General features: G+C 42.1%; 1 protein-coding gene across 3 annotated transcripts in view; it reads left to right on the top strand.

The window, feature by feature from the left end:
* Window positions 1-25705, top strand: part of DIS3L2 (DIS3 like 3'-5' exoribonuclease 2) — a 199849-nt gene that overhangs the window by 5614 nt on the left and 168530 nt on the right. For 2 of the 3 annotated variants that reach the window (XM_062625976.1, XM_062625975.1), the window contains exons 3-6: window positions 14465-14623; window positions 14925-15067; window positions 20847-20900; window positions 25455-25556. In XM_062625976.1, the coding sequence (XP_062481960.1) occupies window positions 14465-14623; window positions 14925-15067; window positions 20847-20900; window positions 25455-25556 (458 nt within the window). The remainder of the gene's footprint in view (window positions 1-14464; window positions 14624-14924; window positions 15068-20846; window positions 20901-25454; window positions 25557-25705) is intronic. The other variant, XM_062625978.1, reaches the window with a different exon arrangement.

Below are 25705 nucleotides of genomic sequence, written 5' to 3'. Positions count from 1 at the left end.
CAGGGTGGTTTGTGGAGCCCCAGGCAGGTGTCACTGAGCCCTGGAGCTCAATATTTATGTTTTGCTGTTCATAAGAAGCACTGAAGATTGCCTTTGTCATTCTGTACTGTAAGGTCCCAAGATGAGGCTTGGGTGATAGGAGTAGTTCCATAGCAGATAATTAGGAGACTGGAGACTGACCATGGCAATCTCTTCTGCTGTTCCATATAGTAACTGCTTTTCCTAAGCAGTGGGAAACTTTGCAGGGAAGAGAGTTGAATTTGAGGAAAACTCTGTTGTCCCTTGTCTGAAACATGTGACATAGTCAGGAAAGTGCATGTTGGATTCAGTCTACGGTATCAGCACTGCTGGATTTGTGAAGATGAAGCTGCATATAGACTCATTCCACAGATTGTTTTTCCTTCTTGTGCAGCTATAATGTCTGTCATAAAGCCTCCTGTTCGGAAGTTTCTTCTCAAACAAATCTCAATAAAACAGAAAATAATTCTAAAATGCCACTTTAAATTGTGATGCTTATAGTTTTTCATTTAATACAATTTTCCTGCTGGCATTTTCCCCTAAATCTCCAATCCTCTCAGTTCTTTGGGTGCTAAAATTTGGTTAAATTTAGTTAACAGCCTCTCATGAAGTCCCTGGGTTATTTTATGGGTTTGATCAAAGACTGTAAGGGTTTTTCCACTTAAATCCGGAGTTAGTAATCAAAATCTCTTTTCAGACTTGACTGAAGTTTCTGTAATAAAAGGGCTTAAACCCCCTTTTCCTTGGGGGCAGAAGTACTGACTCTTTCTGTGGCATCTGTCAGTCAGATGTCTACATACTAGTAGTTGAGATTTGCATGGCTGCCAAGTGGAACTTCAATATCTGTTATGCCTTGCTTTATCAGTAAGTAGTTTAGACCAAGCCGTGTGTTTTATTTGGAACAGCAAGGTTTCAGTTGCATTTTTGAGTACACGCACTTCATAGCCTGTTTTTGAGGGAGTGTTGCTGTTTGACAGCACATTCTTGAGTCTGCTGGAAAGCCTTAAAACCAGACATCTGCAGAAGAAAACTGTCCTCCAAACAGTTCTGCACGTGGAGTACAGCACAGTCTTGGGAACACCATCTCCCAGACATACTTGATTTCAGAAGATCTTTGGAGCTAGAGTACCTGGGAGTGAGAGGTGGTCTTATTGATGCTGAATACTTGGCTGGAGCAGAATGCTCTTGAAGGCTGGTTGCTTTGAAACAGGTTCAGATTTGTGCGGGGCTGGTTACATGATCTGTGTATCTGCAGACGCCTTCCTTGGGAAGAACACCACCACCAGCTTTGCTAGGTAGCATCCAGAGGCTCCTCATACTAAAAGCTTCACGGATTTATGGTGTATTGGAGATATCTTGCCCATCAGTCAGGGTCAGGATGCCCCCTGAGTGGAAACAGGCAATTCCTGGGTAACAACATACCTTTTCTGAAATGGCGTAAGATTTCCACGGCCCTTTCTGATTTATCATCTGTCTGACACTTGGCATTTATTTGCCCAGCCTGTGGTACTTAACCGACTTGGGCAGCTTTCCATGGAGAAGTGTCACTGGCAAGCAGGCTGGTGTTTAGCATCATAGCTTTAAAAACAATTGTTGCTGTTGGATGGTGGTGTTGTGCTTGTAGCTGCAACACTGACATTTAAAAGGTTCAGCATAGGCAAAGTAACTATCCTGGAATGGCTTGCTTTCTTGTTTAATGGGCACAGCTGGTCAAGATGGCAACATCTTAGGGGTTTTTGTTTTTCTATAGTACACTGCACTAAATTTTGTATTTGTCGTTTTTCGGGGGAGCTTTGGAAGAACCACCACAGCTTCTGCTTTTCTATAAGGCAAATGTAAGATAATTCTTACATTTAGCAGTGTAAAGTAATTCAGTTTAAGATAATTCTTCTTTTTAGCGGTGAGTCTTCCACTTCTTGTCGGGTGAAATTCAGTACTTAAGAATGCTGTTATCTCCTTATTTGGCACCATTAAGTATAAGCCACAGAAGTAAAGGCCACAGAATCAGCTCAACAAATGGAGAATGTGGTTGCTGTGGAAATCTTTAAAATGTAGCTGATCCTGCCAGGTCCAATGTAGCGTTCCTTAGATGACATTAATCATAGTAATAAGATACGGGAGAGGAGGGAAAACTGGATTTACTGTATGACCCTATCTAAGAAACACATGAAAAATAGAATGCTTTTTTTCTTCTAATGGTTTAGCAACGTCATCTCAAACATAAATTTCTCTCTTGCTTCTGATAGCAAAAAAAATGTTGCATTCCTTATTCTTGTGCAACTAATGTTTTTGGCTAACATCAGCTATAGTATGTGAGTTAATATCTGAGGTATCCTCTCTTGGGGAGATGAGATCCTGTCCTTGCAGGGACTGTTTTTGTATGTGATCTAATAACTGTCTTCCATGCCCTTTACCAGAGTCCTGAGCACACCATGCTGCGGTGGGACTGAGTTCTGCGTCAGGAGCCCTTGCATTTGGCAGCAAACATTTAATCTCTGTGAAGGAGCTTTATTCACTTACTAGTGCTCATGTGAAAATGTTAATCAGTAGGAACACATGTTGCTGTTAACATGCTATTTATTTTTTTTTTAAACTATGTCTTTTCTCTTTAGCCACCATTATGTAGCTCAGATAACTATGCCTGCCAGTGTGGTGTTGGTCCTAGGAATACAATATCCTAAAGAATGGAATTGATTTAATTAGCTTTTAACCTTCTCTTTAATGTAACTTGTCATCAGTTTATGCAAGAAAGGTCCTGTTGAGACCCCTCAGTTTCTTACGAGATAAGGAGTTTGATGATAAAGGTGTGAGTATGGATGCTAGTCTGTTAGTATAATAAAATCACAGCGTATGTGTAATGGTGTAAAAGCTGTTTAGCCAAACTAATTAAATGCAGCAATAAATTGAGACTTGTTACTGACAGATGTCTGTTTCTTGCAGTGTCATGTTCTGACTCTGCTGTTTAATACTTCTGTCAATCATCAGGAAGAAAACATACAAGTAGGATTGAAAGTTTTTTTTAGTAACTTGGAGACTGCAGGGAGTATTGAATAATGGAGACAGTTGCTGGCAGCCATCTGGATCGCTTGGTGGACAGGGAGGGAGTAGGCAAAACAAAATCCATTAGTGGGCCAGCATAGAGCCATGCTGGCACTGAAGAGGAGACCAATGTGGGAAGCATCAGCTTGGAAAAAAGTTTTGCATTTTTGATGGATTAATTAACTGAACATCCCCTTCTTGTGCAATGTAGCCAAAAGGGTAAAATGTGTGAGCATGGAAACTGGAAGATGGAGTATGGACTGCATGTGTCTTTGTCATGGCAGCAGCGCTTATGGAGTGTTGTATCCTGTGGTGATGCCCTCTGTTTGGAGTGGATAGTGATAAATTGGTGAATACTTAGAAGACAGCCACAAGAAAGATGAAAACACTGGGTTCACAGAGAATGATTTGAGGAGCCCTCCGTTACTTATCCAAGAGATGCTTGGGGGGGGGAGGGAGAGCTTTCAGTAAATTGCCTCCATGGGGAACAGATGTTCAATAATAGGCTATTCAGTTGAACAGATTATGGTATAGTGCATTTGAGGCTAAACAAATCTAGGCTTGAAATTCAGAACAATTTAGTAATGAGGGTGAATGACCATTGGAACAGTTTTACTAAGGCTTGTGGTGCGTGGTTTGTCACTGACACATTTAAAAGCCCTTATAACAAATTCTACCCTTGGAATACGCTGTACTTCCAACAGGATTTGATTTGTAAAAGCCTTCAGTCTTCTGCAATCCACAAGGTCAGGCAGCCCACACACCCTAATCAGGTCTGGTCTGTTCACATAATCTCTGAAGTGTCTCCTTTGCCATGGATAGGTAGGCAGGACAGACACTTTGCAGCTAGCTTCAGTGGCTAGTGGGGATTTCTCTCCAGGCTGTGACTGCTGCAGGGCTTTCACCGCTGCCTTGCTTTCCAGCCTGTGCTTCTGCCTCTCTTCTCCTATGGAGAGCACACCAACACTCCTGGAGTGCTTGTGTCCATCTCTTGCCTTCCCACCTCAAGCCCCTTGCTAGCTAGTGCCATGAAGTGGTATGGGCTGCATGTCCCTAACTCCCTCTTGTGGGGAAATCCAACCTATGGAGAATTGAAACTTAGCTGGGGCAGGATGGAAAACAAAATGTTGGGATCTATTGCATAAAATAAACTTTTCTGCGACAAAAATAAAAATTTCCAGGGTGCTGAAGGAAAATGTCAGCACTAGCAGCTGCAGCTCACAGATGTATGGGGTAAGTTGTGCCTTGGAGAATATTTCAGGAGCTCTACAGATACAAGCCTGCAGCAATAATGTGTTTTTGTTCAATTTGTATGTTTTTAGGCATTTTTCCTCCACAGTACTAAGGGTTGTGAGTGAAGTACCTGCTACACTGAATAGGCAGTATGGGAAATGGTTTATGAGCAAGTTGTCTTATTCTGCAGCACATGGGGTAACCTCAGGATATGTATGAATCTGAAAGCAGTTCTTTCATTTCTTCAGCTATTAATGTCTTCGGTACATTAGCACCTCCTGTCAGGTATTTTGCCTTTCAAAGCCTCTTGAGTTCGTCTGATCTTTGAGCAGCTTACTTACCTCGAACTACTGAAGCCCAGAGAAATCAGAGAGAACTTCCCCAGTATTATGTTTTTAAGGTGTTTTTCTTGAAGTCTTGAAGAAGCCTTTCCACAGCGTAGTTACTGGATAAAACAAAAAGCAAAGGGTATCGTGGAGGGTGCTTTGGGATGATGTTAAGGATGAGAGGGCAGTGGAAGCAGCCCTGACCCACATCCCCAGGCAGGAGTGGAAGCCTGGAGGGGTGCAGTCACCAGGCGGAGTAGGTAGTTAGGAGGTCATGAGCAGGGTGGAGCAGGTTCACGGAGAGTCCTGAAAACCAGAAGAGCTGTATCCCCTCCCTGACAGCACCACTGTGCTGCTGCACGCAGCTGGAGCACAGTAACTATTTTGATAAACTTTTAGTCTATTGCTACTAAATGAGTTTCATCACCAGCCCTTGGTTCGGAGCTTGGAATGGTATCTTTGGCGTTTGCACTCATGTAATATTCCTACAACACAAACCCTGCTGAGGAATTGAATAAAACTGCAATTACTGTGAATTACTGAAGTCAAAACCATGTAAGCATGAGGATGCTTGGAAGTGTTTTTGAAGAGGAAGCATAGTGTCATGGGCACATGATCTTGGTGGTTGGGAGCAGTTTCCACAGCATTGTTTTCTGCAGCAGAAAGAATCCATTATGCATTTTTCTTCATTTCAGTTTTTCAAAGCATAGTCCCTTTCAGAAAGCCGAAGTCAGCAAAACCTTTTCATTTTCCCTAGTTCCATACTGAAATCTAGGGGCATGCAGGAATTATTTAAATAATTATGTTCAGCTTAAAGGAAAAGAGCAATGGCAACATGTGTTTCCCACTTAATTTTCATGGGTCTGGAAATGAAGTCTCTACTCCTGAGACTTCCCTGAGTATCCATGGACATGCCACTTTTTTTGCTGCCTCCATCCCTAAAGTAGGAATGTTTCTTCCTCAGTGGCTTGTAAGAATACTGAAGGTCTGAATCTTTTATAATCAGCTTCAGTGGTATGGTCACCTCCAAAAGCAGCTCATGGCCCTATGAACTCATGCATAAACCATGAGAGCCTGTATTTCCCCATCTGGGAGTCACCACTGGCAGGGCAGGCTGTCTTCCCACAGCCAGCTTGTTCCCCATTGATGCAAGGATTCTCTGTGTGCTTTTTTTTTTTTTTCTTTTCTTGGACATTCAACTCTCTGTGCAGATTTTGGCAGACTTTCTGCCAAAAATATTTAGAGAATCACTGTCTTCAAGGAGGCAGGGTGAGAGAGCTACGGTTTTGTTCCTGGGTGCACAAGTGGCTCACAGCTGGACTGTGTCCTGATGCACAAACATGGTTGTGCTGGTAGATGAACTGCTGGCTGACACAGACAGAGTGGTGTTAAGTTGAACAGGGTTGTTGGTAACTGGTTGGGCTGTTGCTGGAAGGACTGGTTGCTTGGAATCGCTCCTGAAATCCCATTTAAGAACTGTGTGGACAGGCCTTCACTTTTAAGGTCTGTCTCCTTATCTTACATTGATTTGTCTTGATGGTGGAAAGTTACAGCTCAGATTTACGCTGAGGCTGGGCATTGGTGGCCCATGAAATGGGTCAATTAGTGGAGACTGGTGGGCATGGGAGCTAGTTCTGGCAGCTGGATTGCAATACATCATCCACTCACTTCAAGACATTTGCATGGAATTTACCTTTTGGCTGAGTCCTTGCATGTAAATGTAGGTCTGCATTGTTTCTCTACTTTGAATAACTGTTTAATTAACTTTAAACTTAATTACACAGTCTACCATTGCCTAAATCCCCACAGTGCTGTCATATCACCATCCTTTTTCACTTCCGCCAAGACATTCCCTTTTAAATTCCCTTTGACCTACTTTTAAATCCTGAAGATTCAAATCATTCACATCCTTGGTTGTTTTTGGGAAGGACCTACAGCAACATTGTAGGAACTCCCTTTGTCTCTGTGGTCAGGCTTGGACTAAGCACAGGAGTGTGCTGCAGAACCTCCAGTTTGGTTTACATTTCATCAGAGAAGGATCCCTTTTTTGATAGCTTGTGATAAGGAGAATGTGCTGTCAGACTTTCTCTTAGACCATAGACTGAGCATCTGAAATGCTGCCTTCCAGGTTTATCTCCTGAAAGTCTCCGCTGCAGTGAAACCTCACTGAACTGATAACGTATCTCGAAAGTCTTGCCTTCCCACTCCTACATCTCTAATGAATTCTTTCCTATGACATCCTCATATCTCTCTATTGCTTTGTCTTTAATCTTGAGCCATCTACTTTATTTAGCCTCTTTGCTTCAAGATACTGTAAAATGCATGGTGGTGGTTCTGTTCCAAGACTATTGGAGAACTCTAAATTCATGTTGAGAGCAATGTTGAAGCATAGCAGTTCCTAGCACAGGCTGGAGCGGAGCTCGGCTCACAGGGAGTCTGGTGGATGGATTTTGGTCTGGTTTTGTATTATTTGGGTTCTAGCACAGAGTTTTGTTTGAGATATCTTCCAAGGAGTGTCTTTTTTCTTCGTGGTACAGAACTCTTTCCCTGAGCAGCTATACCAACAGCTGTCATTGTTTTTCCTTTTAAAACAAAATAGAACAAAAAACTATTTGACTGTTGCTGCTAGAGAGAGACATTTAATCTCTTAAATCTGCAAAATATTTTGCAAAACAGAAATATATAGTTACTTCTGGCCTGTCTGTGACCAGCATTTTTGTTGACATAACTTGCATTTGAGATCACTTCAGTGGTGTTTGTTGATTTTGCCTGTTGTTTTTGCCTGTGTGTGGTAATTTGATCCCAGATACTGTAGTAGTCATTTAAGTGCTTGGGATTTGTGACTAAGTAATTTATATAATATGGCATATATGAGATGTCACTGCTGCATTAGAAATTAAAAGCAATCTAACAAACATTTTTTGGCTCTTAAAATTTGAGAGGGAATTATTTTAGAGGCTTTAATCAGCAGAAAATATCATATAGCTTTTAAATGGCTATCTAAGCATATGAAAGGAGAAGACATGGGGATCCTATCAAAACCACCCTGATGTTAATGCAGTTTGTACTGGCAAAGAATGCTTTTGCTAGTAGAGTTTATTTGACTTTGGAGAATGAAAGAACTAGTTGCCTGGTACAGCAGTGTTAAGACTAGGTCTGTGCCTGTCAAGAGCTCTAAGGCAGAAACTGCATCCCCCCAAACTATCAAAGCTGGCAGAGTTATAGTTGCAAAAGTACCCGGGATGGGTTTTTCAGGGGCAATGTAGGATCTGTGATTTTTTGGGTCCCAGATACCTTTCCAAAACAAGGCAATTTCCATTGACTGAACACTTGTCTTGAGACTATTACAAACTCTCTTACACATCAGCATCCGCAGTGGCTTGTAAAGTTATAGACAGGACTGCCTGGCAGGTTGTGGAAAGTATTCATTTGCCAGAAGACCAAATTTGATGTTTTCTAGAATTTGCTTTGCCAACTAGGCCAAGAGCCAGCTTGAACTTGTAGATCTGTGAGGTGATGCCTTGGGCTGCCACGTGATTGGACTCTAATTCATTAAGTCTCTAGTAAGGATGAGCAGGAGCATGCCTTACTTAGCTTTCTTGCTGCGCTTAACCCAGTCTGACTTAAATGGGAGTGCTGGACTAAGCAGGGTCTAGTGTCTGAGTAGTTCTTGTTGCCTTTAGTTGGTTAATTCCTGCCTTTGGAGATAAGGTAGTGCTGGGTCACCATTCATTTAGTAGCTGCCATGCCTTCTAGCTCATGGGTGTATCCTTACAGTGATTCACTAAGTGCATAGGTAGGTTGTCTTGAAGAATTAAATGTCAGGGAACTACTTGGAAAGTCTGAAGGAAATTGCTTTAAGTCATTGAAATGTGTCAGCAATGAAATTAAACATTGTAGAAATATGGACAAATATTTAGTAACCATGTGTTGTGAGTGTCTCATTAACTGATAACATGCAATAGAACTTCTATTTGTTATCAGTTCTGGAGATATGCTTCTCTTTCTTCTCACGTTTATGCTAACTGTAAAGCAGGGTTATTTGAAAGATTGCTTTGCATATCTAGATCATGATCTAATGCTGGGATTCAATGGAAAATCCTCTTTGCAATAGCAGAGTTAGCAGAGGTGTTGATGCCATCATAGTCTGATAAAGGTAAGTAGTAGATGAAAGTATTTTGTGTTGGAAAAGTTTGTAACGATATTGTTCTGTCCAGTGCTTTCAACATAATTCCTTTTTCGTTTTTACACGTAGAAGGAGTCATTACATGTCATGGTAGCTGTCAGTGTGGAGTCCTAAACCTGTAGAGGTGTTACCTGTGCAGTTGTGATGTTCTCGGAGTCCTGCACACCATGGGGAGCTGGGTTAAACATAAATAATGTACATAGTAACAAAACTAGACATTTAGTCAGAATTAAAAATGTTTAGTAACAAGGTAGGCGCCCTTTAACAGGAAAGGGGAAAGCTATACCAAGATGTCTGTATCTTGGAATTCACTTAGATCTCTCAAGTAAAACTAGTTCTTGCTGGATCCTGGATGGGAGGTATCCAAGGAGTCATGGATGTGCTGATGAAAGTTCAGTGAGGAATACTTTCTTTCTGTGCTAGTAGTAATCAAATAGCTTGTCAGGTCTTAGAGGGCAGTTGGAAATGTTTTATTTTTGGTAAATAAAATTGAGGGTCTTGGTTCTTCCTTGTGTAAAGCAATATGCAAGTTTTAATGTAAAATTAAAGACTTTCTGGCCTTGCTAACTTCATTTTTAGTTGAACATTTTAGTTGATTTAGTTGGCCATATAGTTGATCAACTGACTAATAGATGTAAATTTAATTAAATGCAGTACTTCTCAAAACCTGAACTGTAGAGTGATTTTGTATAAAGTATGTCAAAATAAGCTGATTTAAAACATCCAGCCTCCTCTCTTACTGTAAGCCAGATCAATTATTGTGGGAAACTGCCTGCCGCCTTTTTTTTTTCCCTCAAAATAAGAAAAGATTAATAGGTACTTAGGTTTAAAGATCAAAATGTGCCATTGCATGATGTCACTGTTGTTGTGACAGTAATGAAGTGTGATGGCTTGGATTCTAGATGGAGCTCCAGTGCTGTCCCTTCAGCCGAGCTCAGCCAGCTGCTGCTGCCTCCATGTTGGTTGCTGGACTTTCTGGGTTGGAGCCTCCAGCTCCATCCTTTCTATTCCTTTTCCTGGCGCCCATGTTAAGAAAAAAAGGAGGTGCTGATTGTGGACTGTTCTGAAAGCCCACAAATACTACCTACTTTTCATTTCTCTCTAGCCGTGGAGGTGGGAGTAGTGTGTTTCTGCTTCCCACAAGTGCTTTCCCTTAGCTAATTTGAAGGGATTCCCTGCTCTGTGTGTGGAATTGCTGGTGCTGTTTGAGTGTCTCCTTGCCTGATACAGTGTTGGGATTGTTTAAACCCATGTCTCCCTCCAGGGGACTTCAATTAACGAGCAGTCACCCTTCCTCAAGTTGTTACTTCTGTATTATTTTCCATGGGAAATGGCAGAACATCTAGGAGTTCCAGACAAGTGATGACTGCATCCATGGAGGTCATCTCTACATCAGCTTCCAATACCTAAAGGGGCTGACAAGAAATCTGGAGAGGGACTTTTTACAAGATCCTATAGGGATAGGACAAGGGGGAATGGCATTGAACTGAAAGAAGGTACATTTAGATTAGATATCAGGAAGCTCTTCCCTTTGAGGGTGGTGAGGCACTGGAACAGGTTGCCCAGAGAAGCTGTGGCTGCCCCATCCCTGGCAGTGTTCAAGGCCAGGTTGGACAGGGCTTTGAGCAGCCTGGTCTAGTGGAAGGTGTCCCTGCCTGTGTTGGAGGGGTTGGAACTGTGTGATATTTAAGGTCCCTTCCAACCCAAACCATTCTATGGTTCTATGATCTGTGCTGCCAGATAAATGTACCCAAACAAGTTCATTTGCTGTGTGTTGTGAATACTTGCGTGAATTGCTCTGCATTCAAGCTTGGGTGGTTCTGCATATGCACATGTGCTTGGTGGATTGTGGTTGCTTCAGGCCCCTTCTTAAGATGCATCAACCACCCTCAGCTCTCTGTCACTGCACTTTAGTCTTCCTTCTGTGGAAGTTATTTTTATTTTTTTATTATATTAATTTACTTAATGTAATTAGTCATTGATTATTTTAGTGCTTAGAATGTACTTTGTGCTTCTTTTTACCCTAAGAGATTTTGTTGTATCTTACAAATAACATGACTGTAACACCACAAGAAAAGTAAGACTTCTGACATACCTGCTGCTGGAAGAGAGTTTAACTAAGTTTCTGATAGCAGTTATTTCAGAAAGGATAGTCTGAATAGATCCTATGTTGTCTATAGAGTTGTGGAGTAGTCAAGTTACAGTTTGCTTTTTGGAATGATGTCTGTTTTATCCAGTAGAATATTAATGCTGGGCAGCAGACAGGACGAAAGCCCATCATGAGAACTATTTCTATACATATTTCTAACTTCCAGTTTTAAGAGACAGGTGCATTACAGAAGCAAATACTGAATCTAGTTGAAACAGATGGCAACCTTTAGTTAGCTATTTTTCTTTTAAAAGGAGAAATACAAGAAATTACAGTCATGCAGAACTTGATGTGTTCCAGTTGAATGCTAATTGTGACAGTTGTCTGTGGCTTTGTAACAGGGGTGGTTTTGTTTAGCCATAAATGCCATGGCCAATGGGGTCAAATACTTATCCAAAGTGGCTGTGTGTAAACTGGCTTGAAAGCCAGCTATGTCGAAGCAGAGTTTGTTCATTTGAGTAATTTTTTTCTTTGACTTTGTCTGAATCTGAGCGGATGAAAAACCCCACCGAAGAGCAAGCCAAAGGCTTAAGTGTTGGAAATGAGCACGTGCCTCTCTGCGTGTCTACCTTTCGGCATGGAAAGGTGCTTCTCCACCCCTTGCTGTTACTGTGCATTATTTTTGGCAGTAGTGGCCCCAAAGTTTCTGAACTGATGGCCATGGCAAGTGCTGGGGCAGCTCTGCTCTGCAGTGCCTAATTCTGGCTCTCACCTCACTTCCCTCACTAAACTTTTTTTTTTTTCTTTTCTGCATTTTAGTTTTCTGCTTTTTTTTTTTTTTTTCCTAGGTCCTTCTTAATTATATGTTGATTTAGCTTCCTTTTTATCCTAAGTTCTTTAATTCATACTAGTATTTTCTGTGACTTGCTGTCATAGAAACGGGGGCTTTAGAAGACCTTACGAGCTCATGTAATCCATTTCACTACCTCAAGGAAAAAACGACTCTTTTTAGACCAACTCTGGCAGACATCAGTCTCACCTATTTTTAAGAACCTCCAGTGAAGCGGATTGCGTGACCTCTCTGAGTGATCAACCAAGTGCCTTGCGTTTTTAATAATATTCCTAAGATCCTGGCTGTTGCAGTTTAAGTCAGATTCCTTCACCAGAGTGTTTCTGAAAACTCTGACCAGAGCAAACTGTGTTGCCAGTTCAAAGCTATTCTGCTCATATCTCTCTAGACCTTCTACTTTTGGTGTCTGTTTTTGAACTTACTCTCTTGACTCTTAGGGCATTTGCAAATCAGTTAATTTTAGTTCCATCTCGTCATGTGGTCCCTGCAGGTAGTATTGGCTTGTTTGCATCGGCTGAACACTAAATGTGTGATTGCGCTCTTGACATGTTATAGCTGCAACTTCCCTTGGACAGTCTCCTCCCTGAAAGCATGTGCAGACTATAAAAAGCCTGATCATATAGAAAGAGGCTGAACTGCATTGCCCTTATCATCACTGAACACAGAGACTGCCTCTTCATTTCAATGTCATGTGTGGAGACACTCCTTGTGGCCTTTCATCTCTTCCTCAGCTGGTCTGAACTGACACCTTGACTTGTCCCTCTGCCTGTCCTGGTGTATCTTCTTCTGAATTTGGAGGATCTCTCCCTCCTCCTGTTCATTTGCCTGGTGTTATATATGGAAATTGCTTTTTGTATTTGGTGGGTAAAGTAGCAGTTTTCATAGAATCATAGAATTTGATTTGGGTGGGCCGGGACCTTAAAGGTCATTTAGTTCAAGCTCTCCCAGCATGGGCAGGGACACCTTCCACTAGACTGCGCTGCTCAAAGCTCTGCCCAACCTGGCCTTGAGCACTGCCAGGGATAGAGCATCCACAACTTCTCTGGGCAACCTGTTTCAGTGTCTCACCACTCTTACTGTGAAGAATTTCTTCCTAATATCTAAATGTGCCTTCTTTCAGTTTAAAGCCATTCCTCCTTGTCCTGTCACTACACGCCCTTGTAAAAAGTCCCTCTCCAGATTTCTTGTCAGTCCCTTTAGGTACTGAAAGGCTGCTCTGAGGTCTCCCTGAAGACCTGAACAGCACAACTCTCTCAGCCTGTCTTCACAGGAGATCTGCTCCAGCCCTCTGAGCATTTTCATGGCCTCCTCTGGACTCACTCTAACAACTCCACATCCTCCTTATATTAGGGATCCAGAGCTGAATGCAGTACTCTAGGTGGGGTCTTTCAAGAGCAGAATAGAGGGGGGAAATCACCAATCTTGACTTGCTGGTCACCCTCCTTTTGATGCAACCTGCCATACAGTTGCCTTTCTGGGCTGTCAGTGCACAGTGTCAGCTAATGTTGAGCTTCTCATCAACCACTATCCCCAAGTCCTTCTTAGGGGTGCTCTCAATCCATTTTCCACCCAGCCTGTATTTGTGCTTGGGATTGCCCAACCCAGGTGCAGGACCTCTCATTTGGCCTTGTTGGACTTCATGAAGTTCACATGGGCCCACCTCTCCAGCTTGTCAAGATCCTTCTGGATGGCATCCTTTCCCTCCAGCGTGTCAACCACACCACACCCACACATCTTTTTCTCTTGTTGTACCAAGTTTTTAAAGATCTCTTCTTATGTACAGCTTTTTAAACACTTTTTTTTTTTTTCTCACTGCTTCTGTTTAATTCCGTGAAACAATTTGTGATTGTGTTTGTGAAGGATACCATATGTAAAAAACTTGCCTTGTAACTTGGATAGCCCCATCGCAAATAAGTTGGCATTACGCATTTTCTGACTTGCAGGTACAAGCTTGGACCCAGGGAGTGTAGCCAGGAGGGGCTGGAAGGCAAAGCAGTGATGACATGTTCAGTATCCAGGTGGAGGGCCAAGAGGGCAGCTGCACAGTGCTGGGTTGCATTCCAATGTGCTGATCCGTGGAACAGCGTTGGCATATGCTTTGGAAGCTGCTGCTTGCTCTCCTGGCTGTAGGGAAGGGGCTGGGGTGATGGCAGTAAAGGAAGGGGTGAGTCTTTGCAGAATATTTTTGTATGATCATGGCCTATTCTGAGCAGGAGAGACATTTGGAGCCTTGGCATGTCTTTGTGGTGTCTTTGTGTACTGTGCTGCTTCCGGTAGCGCAACAGTTAATTACTCCAGAGTGGATTGTTGAGAATTTTTTCTTCCTCTTGATTCCTGAACTAGTTAATTAAGTTGTAGGGAAGTTATATTTTCTCACTACTTGGGGGCTTAATGGGGTGGAGGCTTTGGAAGCAGTTTAACAATTTCACATTTTATGTGCTCTAATGAATTTCCCAGGATTTTGGAAAGGTTGTATCCAACTTTAGTACCATAATTTCCAGAGTTTTATTTATTCTGAAATAAGTTAGCAGTGGATTAAGAGGCACAAAAAGCCAACAGATTACAAATGAACTAATGAAGATATTGTTTCTTTTGGATAAAGAGCATGACTCACAGTTGTGACTTGCATTTATGTACTGCCGACCATGAGTTTCAATAGGACCAAACTGTCAATGGGGTTCCTCTTCCATCCCCTTCTATTTCAAACCTGTATTTGATTTCAGGTGCAGAAAGGAGAGGGTATTCAAGGACCAGAAACAACTCTGAATCTGCAAGAACCCCCCAGAACTTCGATAGGAAGAGGCAACTCTCTGAATCGCAGACAGAAACAGTGAACAATTCAGACAGCAGAATAAATCCGAGACAACTAGGAACTCCCAGAGGTATTAAAGCAGAGTGTGTACAGGCTTCAGGAATAAGCTGCCCTGAAGCATGTGCTCGGCACTATTAAAAGATGAGCTGGGATGAATGCTCTTAACTCTAAAATGAGCTGTAAAAGACTGTTGATTATTTGTAAAATATGATTATTCCAGGCTTTTTGGTACTCTGAAGTTTGGTGCCAGTATTTCTATGTAAACTGTTCTCAGAAGCTTAACTTTGAATACAAAGCCTCTGTACAGCTACTCTTAAGATACATAGATGAGTTTGATGGGCAAGATAACACTTATGAATTTTTGTTTGCAGGAGGAACCTATGCTGCTGTCACAACTTCAGGTGATAGAAAGAGTCTAAATAAGCCCACCCGAGGGAGGAAGAAGAGTGTATTCGAAGCCTACATGTCAAAAGAAGATGTATCAGCAGGACTGAAAAGGGGAGAGCTAATTCAGGTGCCTGGAACATAAAATGTCCATTTCTTGTGATAAGTCTGTGAAAATCACAGGCAGTTGTTGGAAATCAGTGTCAGTTGTTTACATGACAGGGAACTGATGTACCACTTGTAGATGCTAGAGGAAGATTTTTTTTTTTTTTTTCTTTTTCAGAAGGTCCTAGAAGTGAAACAAAATTTTTACCTTAAGCTGAAGTGTAGTTTTTTTTTTTTTTTGTTGATTGCACTGTTTTTACAATTCTGTAAAGTTCCTGATGCACACTCATGATGAATTGCAGAGTTCTGGTTGAATGGTCTGCCAGTCATTGTTGTGGAGACACTTGGTTTTGCAAATGATGTCCATAAACACAGGAGGTGCTGGCAGCCTCTGTCTTTTTCAGTGTAAGTAAAAAATAAATGCCCTTAGCAAGAGACTTCCTGCTGAAATTCCTCATAAAGATGTTAGTTAGTCCTCAGAGATGAGGTGAAGACAACTCTGCTTCCCTCCTCTTCTTTTTTCAGTCTATCAACTCTTACCAGAAGTCTCCCTCCCAGAAAAAAAAAGAGGGAGAGTGATGGTGCAGGTAATGCTCTCGTCCCTGGAGTCTCAATGCTCTGATGCCTACTAGGGCATTGCAGTAACTAGTTAGAAGTATGATATAACTTGTTAAATCGGTATCAAATGGCCAGGCAAAGATACACAGCACCCTTGATTTGCTTGTGTAATTTTCTTTGCACCCCAGTAAGGCCATAGGGCTGATGCAGACACTGATGACAGTGTATGGTTTACTGAAGTAAGGCACAGATAGTAAATGGAACTGAAGAGCCCATCAAGATACAGAAAATCATTTGCATGTGTGCTTGCAGTTCTTTGCCTTAAACATCTAGCAATAAGCGTGTTCTCATTTTACAGATTCTAAAGATCAAAGATTGGACTTTGTGCTTCCATTTGGAGCAGCAAAACTGCAGCCATAATTAGGCAGCAATTATTCTCTGAATGTCTAGTAAAATGTGGGAGAGGGTCTGCCGTATGTGTGGGTAGCTGGATCTCGGAAAGGGTTTTGCATAGAGGGAGGCAGGGCTGAGGTTCACTGAGGAGCAGGAGAAGAGCTAGAACCACTGTTGGTACAGTCCTCAACACGGCATAGTGTTCTTCAGGACACACCTGGTGTCCCAGTGAAATCAGAGTGTTCGGGGAAAAAGGGCGCATGGAAGTCAGTGAGGTCATGACAGACACTCATGGTGGGGTATGGTTTACCCAAACACACCCTGGTGCATTATGTTGTAATGCCGGTGAAATATGATACTTTCATCAATACACTGAAGTTGCAAATGGCATCACTTCACTTTTTGTCTGATTTCTTGTTATAGTTGCATGGTAGTTCTTGTATAATAACACAATGGTGTCATTTCCAGAGGTATGATGAAGGTTCCACATGTAAGATTGCCTGATTCTTTCCTGAAGACCAATCTGATGAGCTCTTCATTTTCAGAAAAATTACTACGTGGCATATCCCTGCTGATGATCAGAGTGGTCCACTGGGCTACTCAGACCTTAGACCAGTGCCTTTTTAAAGACTGTCATAGACATCCACAGTTAGGAAGCAAATGGTGAGGGAAGAAATGTGAGCTTCAAGCTATGACTTCTCCCCATGGCTGCAGTGGCATATGGCAGCAACTTAAGCTTCTGATTTAAACTTCAGGAGTGTTTTTGGCCATGCAGCCTGATAGCATTAAGTGCCGTACGTGTAGACTGCCTGTGAGGTCGGGTGCAGCTGCAGATGAGGCACATCAGACTATGACTGCTACCTGAGAATCCCATTGAAATGCTGAGTCCCAGGGGACCTGTGATTGCATGCTCTCTGGCAAAAGAATCCTTAATTCTTGTAAATGCGTAGTGTCTACTTCAAGTTGTGTGTTGCATAACTGGGAGAGTCATACTGTTCCATACATATTTCTGAAGCTGTATCTATTTTCTTTTCATCCACTTCCACATCTCGGGAACAGTTGAGGCTGTAAAAGCTGGGTATAATCACTTTAGGCTGAGTGTCAGATCATGAGAATCCTGGCTCAGCATCTTTCATCTTCAGCTCATTCATCCTTATGATCTCATCAAGACCATTCATAATTGCAGTCTCAGCCAGCATAGGTGAGATCCTGAAAGCAACTTCAGTGAACAGACAAATACTCAGTGCTGTTCTGTGCAACGGCAAGAGACATAGTGAACAAATACCTATTGTTTTAATACCCAAAAGCAGGGCATTGGTCTGGCATGGTAAACTGCAGAAATGCTCCACAAGATCCTATGGAAGAGAAAGACAAACCTGTTGGTCTGAATCTGGTGGTCCTGAGCAAAGTTGAATGCTAGTGAGACAGCAGCATGACCCTGAGCAGGGACTGTCCCCTGGAGCATCCTGGAAACAGTGGATCTGCATATATTTGTGTGAGAACTTGAGAGATTTCCTGGAGGGAAAAGACCCTACCATGAACTCTGAGGATGTTGCAGGACACTGGCAATGCAGCTACTCAGCTAAATGCTCCTGAAAGCCCAACCTGTGGAAAAACTACTGGCAGATGTAGAGATCACTCAGATAAAACATGAGTAGCATGAAGATTAAGTAGTTCTAGGTCAGGAAGAACAACAGTCTTATCTTTATGTGTGCTGACGTCTGTCAGTAATAACAGTCTTAATAGCTTCTGGTACTGTATCTGACATAACTCAACTTTTGATAAGTAACACGGAGAATTGTGCCCTGCAGGATTCCTGAATTCATTTAATTATGTGACGTGTGTGGAAGTGTCCTTCTGAAAGAAAGGGGATCTGAGATTAGGTCCTTAACAGTGCGTAGACTTCCAACTTCCCTGCCTGTAAAACTGTCTGCACTGAGTGAACACTAAGCATTATCACGTTGGATGGAGTCACATTGGACAGTCTGAAGGCAAACAAGATTGAATAACTTTTGCATAGCTACGGAAGTGTTGGCTACACACAACAGATTTAGTCAGGTTATGTAGTAAGGAGCATTGACCCAAAGGACCATAATCATCCTGAGAAGCACCAGCCAGAAACTCATGTCTGCTCCACGCCTCCAGTGTCTCACAGACCCTCCCTGCAGGGCTGCTGGGGTCAGGCTGAGCAAGAGTGAGCAGCTTACAGAGGTGCAGAGCCTGCTCTGCTGTTAAGAGGGTGTTTTTCCTTGTAAAGCTGTTCTTTTGTGGGTGTGAAGGCTGGGGTTTCCCTCACTTTCATGGATTGTTTTGTCAAAGGTGACCTTGGTAGCAAGCAGATTTTTGAACCCTGGCCCTTTTTGTTGTTTTGTCATATCAAAAAATCTAGTCAAATGTGTTGTGATAGCTGTTACACACTACTGCTTGGTTTGAGGTGCTTGAAGTTTAGTCTGAGTATTGCCTGCCCTGGTTCTAGCAGAGCAACTTGAGAAATCATGGCCCTTTTTTACCTCGCTGTGGAAGCTCAAGAAGGTTAGAAACTGTTTTGCAGGTATGTGGGAAGCTGACTTGAGTCATCAGAAAATGTTTTAGAAACCTTCCTACAAACCTTTCTCTTCCCTTTCAAAACAAAAGCCCTACTGACATAAAACCACTGATAAATATAGCAGCTATTATTTGCAAGCTATTGTAAAATAATACAATATCAGTGTGACATCATGAGACTCTGCAGCCAGATCCTCACCCCCTAATACACATATGAGAACAGTTGTTCATTGCAGATGGGGTGAGTGACTGGTTCCAGATATGATATCACAGCGTGAAATGTACAACATTGTAAATAGGATTTTCATAGGCACAGATAATAGGGCCCATCTGCTTTCTAAGATATTTTTTGGGAGTTCCTTGCTTAAAGGAAAGAGCAGAAGTATTTTAATGCTACTTGACGTAAGAATTCTAATCTGATCATAATTAGGTAGTGCATATAAAATGTACAGAAACTCGCTGCATAGTAAACATGGTAACACTTTCCTTCTCTGTGTATTTGCTGGAGCTGGGCATCCATGTGTGTGTAGCCACTCTGGCGCCTTCTGGGCTATGGACACAAAACCTGATTTTTCATGCACATAATGGATATTTGCACCTGGCTGATTGACAGCTGCCCCAAACTATTTGAGGGAATTCTGCAGAGTAACACAGAATATCCACTCATGTGCTTTGAAATGGTGGGTAGATGCTGGTATGGGAGTTGTTTGACTTGCTGTCAAGCAGGACAACTGTCCCTTTTCAGTTTTTCCTTTCCATAGCATCTTCCTTTACTAACAGCATGTTGTTTTGATGGCTGAATCTGGGAAATAAGAGGAAAAGAAAGACCACTGAAATTTTTCCATCAATGGGTACCAGTGTTAATAGAGGTTGATGACGGCGAGTTAGCTCTCACTTTGCCTAAGCATAAAATATCCCCAGGGTTGCTCCCAGTGGGTTATCTTTGGTTTTGTGCTGTTGTCCTGAGTTGTGCCTGCCATGTAGCTGGTTAATGCTAGCTACATAAGGCACGAAATAAGACATCACAGCAAAGTATTCAAATAGTGCCTAAAGAATATACAATATATGGTGCTGGTATTTCCAAACTTAAGCAAATAAAAACAATGGAAAACCTTCATAAATCTGCAAATTTCTAGAGGCGGCAAAACTTTCACATGTAATCAGCTTTATTTTCCTATCATCTTGAGTGCTTCCCAGAACACATAAAAAAATTAAATGCTGCAGTAAATTTTTAAGGAAGCAATTCCTGTGAGGGGTTCCTGTGATTGCTTAACACAGAAGTACAAACAGATGGAATCTGTTCATGTAATAAATTGGCTAACATTATTTCAAATACACAAGTGGAGAAAGTTTTGAAGCCTCAGCCCAAAACAGAAGCCTGTCTGAAGGCAGATACCTACTTGTATTTCTGTAAGAATCCACCTCTGTCAGTTACAGCTACAGTCCAGCTACAGTCACTTGGATCACAATTCCCAGGACCTTCTTGGGATGGGGTGGGGGTGGCACTGGTGTGTAGCCTGTGAGTCCTTGGTTGGCTCTTCCATTCTCTTGGATGGACCTGAGCCCAAGCTGCAAAACTGGTTGGTTTACTTTGGAGGGGTGATACGAATTTGTGGCAGATGACTTGAGCGTTGAGTTGGCAGATAACAAAGCAGAAATAGACTGTGGAGTTTCAAATGTATTTAAAGTAGTTTAACTTTAAACATGTTTAAGCAGAATTTAATCCTATGGACTTTAAATGTTTGGTTTTGGAAAAGCCTTTTGATTCTTCTTTAGAAATGTTCTTTATCACAGAATTACTGCTACTGTCTGTTTGCAGGAACAGCCTAAGCAGCCAGAGCCCCATAAGGCTGATAGCAGCTGCCATGCAAGCTCACCAGGCCAGCTTTTCCTCTTTCCTCCTGTCCTCCAGAATAAGCAAAACCACCATTCTGCTTTTCCAAAACAGAGAAAAACCAAGTGTTTCTGTTTTCTGTTTAATGAAGTTGATGGATGCTCAGCAGAAAATGTATGAAGAGAGCAGGAGGGCTTGGATCCTCAGTTCACCCAGTAGCAGCAACAGCTAGTGATTCAACATCTCTTCAATGACGAACTGCAGTAGATCAGCTTAAGCCTATCATGAAACTGCCTTTTGACTTGAAATTATTCAGATGCTAAGTTGTCAAGTCTTGAGATGTATAATGGAAATTTAGATGTTTCTCTCATGTTTCACAGTAGATATATTACTCACAGCTCTCTAATTTGAGTGATGTTATATAAAATTAATAAGATTCAGGCATAATCTTTCTCCTTCTTCTCTTTTTTTTAAGGGACCCTTGAGAATAAATCCTAAGAAGTACCATGAAGCCTTCATTCCATCTCCAGTAAGTGTAATTTTATAATGCTTTAAAGTTCATAAGGAAAGGTGCATTAGGATAAGAGTTATGCTGTGCACAAGAGGTCACTCAGAGGTGAATGAGTTGGAGTAAATGAACGTGATCTGGATTTTCTTTTAAATCAGATATTCCCAAACAAATCCAGCTTTTTCATACCCCACAGAACTACTTACTTAGCTTGTGCTGAAATTTGGGATACTGCTGGGTTCCATAGAAGCCAGCTGAAGTCAGGTTTGAGGACCACCAGATAGTGTAATTGGAAACCCTTGGTTTATAGCTGCAGAGGTTTTATAGATTTTCCACTGATTTAGGTTAATCTTCCCTAAACAAATATGCTCTCCATTTTCGACCTGCTGCATGAGCTAATTTGAAAAGTCATTCCAGAAATAATATGCATGACTCCTTTTCATGTGCCCGCTTTTGCGCAGATTCTATCTCTGTTGGCTTGTGATATACTTCTGTCACAAGGAACTGGCTTGTACCTCTTCTTTCCTTATTTTCACAGAAAAGAAGGGCTCTTGCAATTTCAGGGACTTTCAGTAGGGAAGGTGACCTCACAGCTGGCACAGCCAGGGCTTTTTATCTGGAACTGACTTGGTCAAAATGTTGCCATCAGCAAGAGAGAGTTTCATACTGAAATGTTTTGCTGGTGTGGGGGAGAGAAGGCAGAGCTTGCCCTCAAACAGTGAAACGCTGACTCTGTTGTTCCTGCTACTGACAGTGCTATTGTTTTGGGGCTTCGATTGAAAGGCTTGAAATTTATGGCATTGTCATTTCACGTTGTTGATTTGGGATGATGTTTCGGAGCACAGTTTGTTAGAGAAGGCTGGCATTACAGGAGTGAAGGAAGGTAGGGGATGCACGAAGTAGATTAACTAGAGAAAGAAGTACCGAGCAGCTCTCTGGTAGATCAGGAGACCAGCACTGTGTGTGAAAGGAACTTTGATCCTTCCTTCACAGGTGTCCTTGCAAGTGTGTAAGTGTAAGCTGTTAAACAGATTATCTGAAATTACAAAATGCAAGGTTAGATGAAAAATACAGCTACTCACATGAGTTGACTTGGATGTGAAGCTTTACCCCTAATCAGACCTAGTATCCATCTGTTGCCTTCTACAGTCAGTTGCTGTCTGTTCTGCATGCAGGAGCACACACATTAAGAAAGGTAAAGTGAGGCTGTTATCCCAGCTATCTTTCTACTTTTCTGCCCTTTGTGGAGCTGAATGCCAGAACCAGCTTTGTTTCTGATAAGCAGAGTCAACACCTGGATGAGGATGACTGTGGCTGGTGGGGACACAGTCCTCACTTTAAGACATGTTTCAGGAAGCTTATCCTTCGTATAACATTATTTGGCATAATGGAGGATTCACAGCCTGTCATGTTCTGCAGGATTTCCCATCTTTGCCAGGTGCTGCAAGAGTTGCAGCTGTGAAAAATCACCCTTTCTTTCCTGCTGTTGACTAGGGCACTATACCCATTTCTCTTCAGTTCTGGCTTGGCTATAGCTTTATGGAGTTCAAATGGAACAGCTATTCACCTTCTAACATTAGAAATCCCAGAGTGTTTGTTGCTGCACATGTGTTCTTCCTGCTTGTCTCATTGTTGCATGAAGAGTTTGAGGGGATGGCCCAGATCCTTTCTGTTGAGAGCTACCCAGAGAATAGATCCAAGCATTTAAATCTTCGCCACCTATCTTGTGTCTTCTCTGCACACAGTAGTGTGATTTGAAATCACGGCATTGTCAATGTGAAGAATGACACTGCTGAGCACAAGTGATGGAGTGACTGTGGTGGTGCTGTGCTTGTGAAAGACACTTCCAGAGCAGATGAAAGCATTGCAGATCTCCCTCTTGTCAGAGAGGAATAGAGAGCACTGCCAGTGATACACACAGGTGGCCATGGAGCAGTAAGAGCCTGGTACTCCCTGGAGAGGGCTGCAGAAGTCTTGAAGCCTTTGTGGCCAATACAGTATATGCACCCCAGGGGCAGCTGAGACTTTTCAAGTGATTGTGTTCTGTTGTGATTCACTGCCATTTTAATTGTATTAGTAATCTAATGATCCTGATGACTGGAAAAAGGGAAATATAACCCCCATTTGCAAGAAGGGGAAAATGGATGACCTGGGGAATTACAGACCAGTCAGTCTCACCTCTGTGCCTGGCAAAATCTTGGACCAGATTCTCCTGGAAGGCATGCTAAGGCACATGAAAAACAGCAAGGTGCTTGGTGACAGCCAGCATGGCTTCACTAAGGGGAAATCCTGCCTAACCAATTTGGTGGCCTTCTATGATGGGGCTATGGAACTGATGGCCAGGGGTAGAGCAGTTGATGTCATCTACCTGGACTTGTGCAAAGCGTTTGACAACGTCCCACATGATATCCTTGTCTCTAAATTGGAGAGACATCAGTCTGATAGGTGGACCACTCAGTGGGTAAAGAGCTGGCTGGCTGGCCACATGCAAAGATTTATGGTCAATGGCTCAATGTCCAGCTGGAGACCAGTAGCAAGTGGTGTCCCTCAGGGATCGGTGTAGGGACCGGTCTTGTGCAAAATCTTTGCCGCTGACATGGACAGTGGGATTGAGTGCACCCTCAGCAAGTTTGTCAATGACACCAAGCTGTGTGGTTCGGTTGATACGCTGGAGGGAACGAATGCCATCCAGAGGGACCTTGACGCACTTATATATGTATGTATAAGGGTGTACTGTTTGGGATGAGAATGATTGGCTGCAATTCAAGATAAGACTTTTGCAAAGAGTATGGAGATGCAGGTTTAATTAGGTGGTATTGACACATCACGCATCTTTATGGGGGAAGGGCTCTGCCTTGCATTTTCTTGGGCACACGAAGGAAGGAAAAAAGTGTAGAACAAAGAAATGATCATGAATGCCAGCCTGTGTCCTGCAGCACAGAGTAGCTACAGATACAGACAAAAAAAAACCCAACCCCAAAACCCAAACAGGCATTTTTCTTAAAAAGTGGCTTTGAACTTTTCTTTTAAGTGTGTGGTGGATTTAAGTAAAGAGCTGGGGCAGAAGGGAGAGGGTGGGGAGAAATGAGGAATAAGATCATGTGTAAAACAACAAAAAAAAAAATCTGGCTTTTTTAAAAGAACAATTTCCAATTTGAATTATGTTGGTCCAAGAGGCTTTGCAATTTTTCTGCATCTTGTCATGGGAGGCAGCTTTCACACAGCTGTTGAGCTGCTGCTGCTTTTCTTTCTAAGAGTAATCTGGTCTCTTGGAGGACAGCCTTAGTTTCACATCATGGCAGGGTTCTGCCGTTTTATTGTTTTGGTATCTAAGCAGAGTAAGATATTTGTGTGATACTAGGGTTGCATGTTTTCAGGTTATAAAAGAAATTTTTCTTGGAGACTGAGCATACTGGTAGTTCTGGTTGGATTTGCTCAAGCATATGAGACTCAGGAGTATTTGAGAAGTGACTGAAGTTGTGCTGAAGATTTTAATTCTTGTGAGGTTTTTTTTTTCTTTGAAAGACAATGAATTGCTAATCCAAATAAACTCTTTTTTTTTTTTACCTCAAAACTATTCAAAGATAGCTCTTTCTAGAAAAACTATGCTGACTGTTCATTTCAATACTAAATAAATTGTTTGACACATCTGTGTCACTATAAACATACACGTGGAACTATTCATATACTGAATTATGGGGAAACAGTAATGAAAGCAGCAAGAGCACTGTCATTAATTAGCCAACAGAAAGGACAAAACTGGCAATCCTTTAAAAACTGAAAACTTTGTGTTGGCATCTTCAGGAAACTTCATCTTTATTCACCCCATGAAGAAAACCTTCCAAACTAAATCTAGATTAGCTGAATGCCAAACATGTCTGGAGTGTGTACAATTACTAGAGGCTCTTATGCAAGGATGTTAACTGAGAGTACTGGGAGAAGGTGTCCTAACATGTCTGTTACAGTAAAAGATCTTCTGGGTTTCAGTTGGCATCTGTAGTCATCATTTTTGGGGAATCTCTTCTAGCATTACTTGTGCCAAATGTTAACTCATTTAAAAGAAAAAGAGACTGCATCCTCAGCCACTCTCCAGGCCACCCTCACAGACTGACCTGCTGATCCCAGAGTTGCATGTCCCTGCTTTCCCATCTCAGAGCAGCAGACAGATTTGCATCTGGGGCACTTTGTGGATGGTTTTGTAAACATGTTCTTAATAATGCCTTTGAGTGCTTGAGTTGGGAATTTAATGTGTGAAGAGCTGTGACTACAGAAAACTCTCTACCCACCCCGAAGAGTAACTGTAGAAGAGCTGAGCAGAGCTTGCAGACTATACATCTTGAGGGCTGGGCTCTGTCTTAAATAAATAGTGTGGAACTACTGTACTGGCACATGCATACAAAGGAGCTTATTTGCTGAAAGACTGCATGTTGAAAGGCATATGGTGCTCTTTCAGTGCTCAACTGCAGAATGTTTGTTTCACCAGGGTGTGTGTCTTTTTTGATGACAGTGTTTTAAATCTCGTAACAACTGTAGTTTAATATGTTTTGGCCTGGATTTTTCTTTTTCTTCGACTAGGATGGGACTCGCGATATCTTTATTGATGGAGTGGTTGCTCGCAACAGAGCCTTGAACAGTGACATTGTGGTGGTGAAACTGCTTCCCAAGGAGCAATGGAAGGTCAGTTCAGTATATTCTTCTGTAATTTGGCAGAAAGAGCTTATTACTGTTTTCTTCACTAAGCTTAGGGCCTGAGATAGTGAACAGAGAATTTCCTACAAATCAGATTAGTTAAATTGCGGATTATGGTGCTGTAAATTAAAACACTT

Source organism: Pezoporus occidentalis, unplaced genomic scaffold (genome assembly GCF_034315485.1).
Source record: "Pezoporus occidentalis ecotype Australia unplaced genomic scaffold, CSIRO_AGI_Poc_V1 ctg285, whole genome shotgun sequence".
In the NCBI taxonomy this organism is placed as follows: domain Eukaryota; kingdom Metazoa; phylum Chordata; class Aves; order Psittaciformes; family Psittacidae; genus Pezoporus; species Pezoporus occidentalis.
Note: the sequence above shows the minus strand (reverse complement) of the source record. Positions and strands in the feature narration are given on the sequence as shown.